Genomic DNA, 1,896 nt, shown 5'->3' on the forward strand with positions numbered 1-1,896 from the left:
GGGGGGGGTAGAACAAAATCGCCCCCCTGTGGCCCCACAGCGCCCGGCCCTGCCCAGGCCGTGGACCTCTTATGCGGCCCCAGCCGGCAGCCTTCGACGGCGCCCCCCTGCGGGCCCCGCAGCGACCCGACCCAGAATCCCGACCCGGAATCCCGACCCGCGCCCTGCTGGGCCCCGGGCCCGCCCACCGGCACGCCCTTGTCCTTGTGTATCTTCCAGATGTTCTGGAAGGCGTCGGTCATCTTGCGGTCCAGGCGGCGGTTTACGTCATCCTCCTCCCTTGATTTGGGGTGGGGTGGGGTGTGTGTGTGTTGGGGGAGATTTAGAGTTTCAGGGCTGAGAAGTTGAGTGGAGAGGGATAAGGGTGGGGTGTGGGTTGGGCGGCATAAGATGTGTGTGTGTGTGTGTGTGTGTGTCTGAGGGGGGTGGGTGTGTGGGTGGGGAGTGCTCCTCACAAGTTGTAAGGATGCCTATGTGTGTAAACGAGCCTGTGATCTTCCGTGAGTCTGTGTATTTATATCCGCCCTTGATACCCTAGTAATATACATATGACGTGCAGAATTGATACTAAACCCTGAGCCCGTTTGACCTTGGCATGAGTGTGTAAACAAACCAGGAATCCTGGTTTCTGCATGTTCGCTCACCCACTTGAAGTTCTGCAGTTTTAGGATTTAGGGATTAGGCTTCACATGTGATATTTGTACACCCCATAGGTTTCTAAGCTCTGTTGACCCTAGTACGAGTATTATATATTGGATTAGTACAAAGAATAGCGCACACGGTGTAGGTTCTACACTGCGGGCCCAATCGACCTTGGGATGACCCGGCCGCTCACCACTTGAAGTTCTGCAGGTTCTGCACCCACTCGAAGAACGAGACGGTGACGCCCCCCGCGTTGGTGTAGATGTCTGGCAGCACCACGATGCCGCGGTCACGCAGGATGGCGTCACCCTGTTGGGGGGGGTGATGTGTGTGTGTTAGTTTGTGCGTGAGAGAGTGATGTGTGTGTGTATGTGTATGTGTGTGTGTGTTAGGGGAATGCATGCACGTGTGTGACGCGTACATGCAAACCCCGTCCACACACACATACACACACTCAGACATGTGCCCACGCCCGCCCTCCCTCGCCCACCCACACCCCAAACCGCCCGCACGCAACCAGCACAAAAGGCCGCCGCGCCGCCCTCCCCCCCTCCAGCGGTCTACGGCCCGTCGGCCCCAAACCAGCCCCACACCGCCGCGATCCTCAGCGCTTCAGGGCCTCTCGGCCAAAAAACAGACAGGCACAGATGTTCGAACCGATCGCGCCCCACCTCTGGCGTCGTGGGCCCGTTGGCGGCCTCCACCACGAACTTGCACTGCAGCTGGCCCGCGTTCTGGTCGGTGATCACGCCGCCGATCGCGGCCGGCATGAGGACGTCGCAGGGCACGGTCAGCAGCTCCTGGGCCGGGATCACGCCGCCACCACCAAACTCGACAAGCGGGTGGCCTGATGGGGTTGTTGTTTCGGGCAGTTCGGGGTTTTGAGGTTTTGAGGTGTTTTGGGTTCGAGGTGTTTGGGGTTTGAGGTGTTTGGGGATTGCGGTGTTTGGGGTTGGAGGTGTTTGGGGTTGGAGGTGTTTGGGGATTGAGGTGTTTGGGGTTGGAGGTGTTTGGGGTTGGAGGGATCGGTGCGTTTTGAGGGTGGGCACACACGGCTTGGGTTGCACCCAAACTCCACCAGAGGTTGGCCTGACAAGGGTTGTTTTTGGTTTGGTTGGGTTTAGGGATCAGTGTTGTTGAAAGGTGGGGTCCGTTCGTGCATGTGGAAGGGGGGTTATTGGATTTGGAGGGCCCCAGGCGGGCGCGCGGAAGCGCGGAGCAGGGAGGGAGCAGGGGCGGCGGCTCAGGGGGGAG

The 1,896-nt window shown here is 59.5% G+C and overlaps 1 protein-coding gene across 1 annotated transcript in view; it reads right to left on the reverse strand.

Moving 5' to 3' along the window:
• The window catches only part of MNEG_11298 (glutamate dehydrogenase (NAD(P)+)), a gene marked incomplete at both ends in the record, with an annotated part of 3,126 nt that overhangs the window by 655 nt on the left and 575 nt on the right, over positions 1-1,896 (reverse strand). The window contains 3 exons of the mRNA XM_014040231.1: positions 189-279; positions 836-951; positions 1,314-1,489. Coding sequence (XP_013895685.1) covers positions 189-279; positions 836-951; positions 1,314-1,489 — 383 coding nt within the window. The remainder of the gene's footprint in view (positions 1-188; positions 280-835; positions 952-1,313; positions 1,490-1,896) is intronic.

Source organism: Monoraphidium neglectum (assembly GCF_000611645.1).
Source record: "Monoraphidium neglectum strain SAG 48.87 unplaced genomic scaffold scaffold02678, whole genome shotgun sequence".
In the NCBI taxonomy this organism is placed as follows: domain Eukaryota; kingdom Viridiplantae; phylum Chlorophyta; class Chlorophyceae; order Sphaeropleales; family Selenastraceae; genus Monoraphidium; species Monoraphidium neglectum.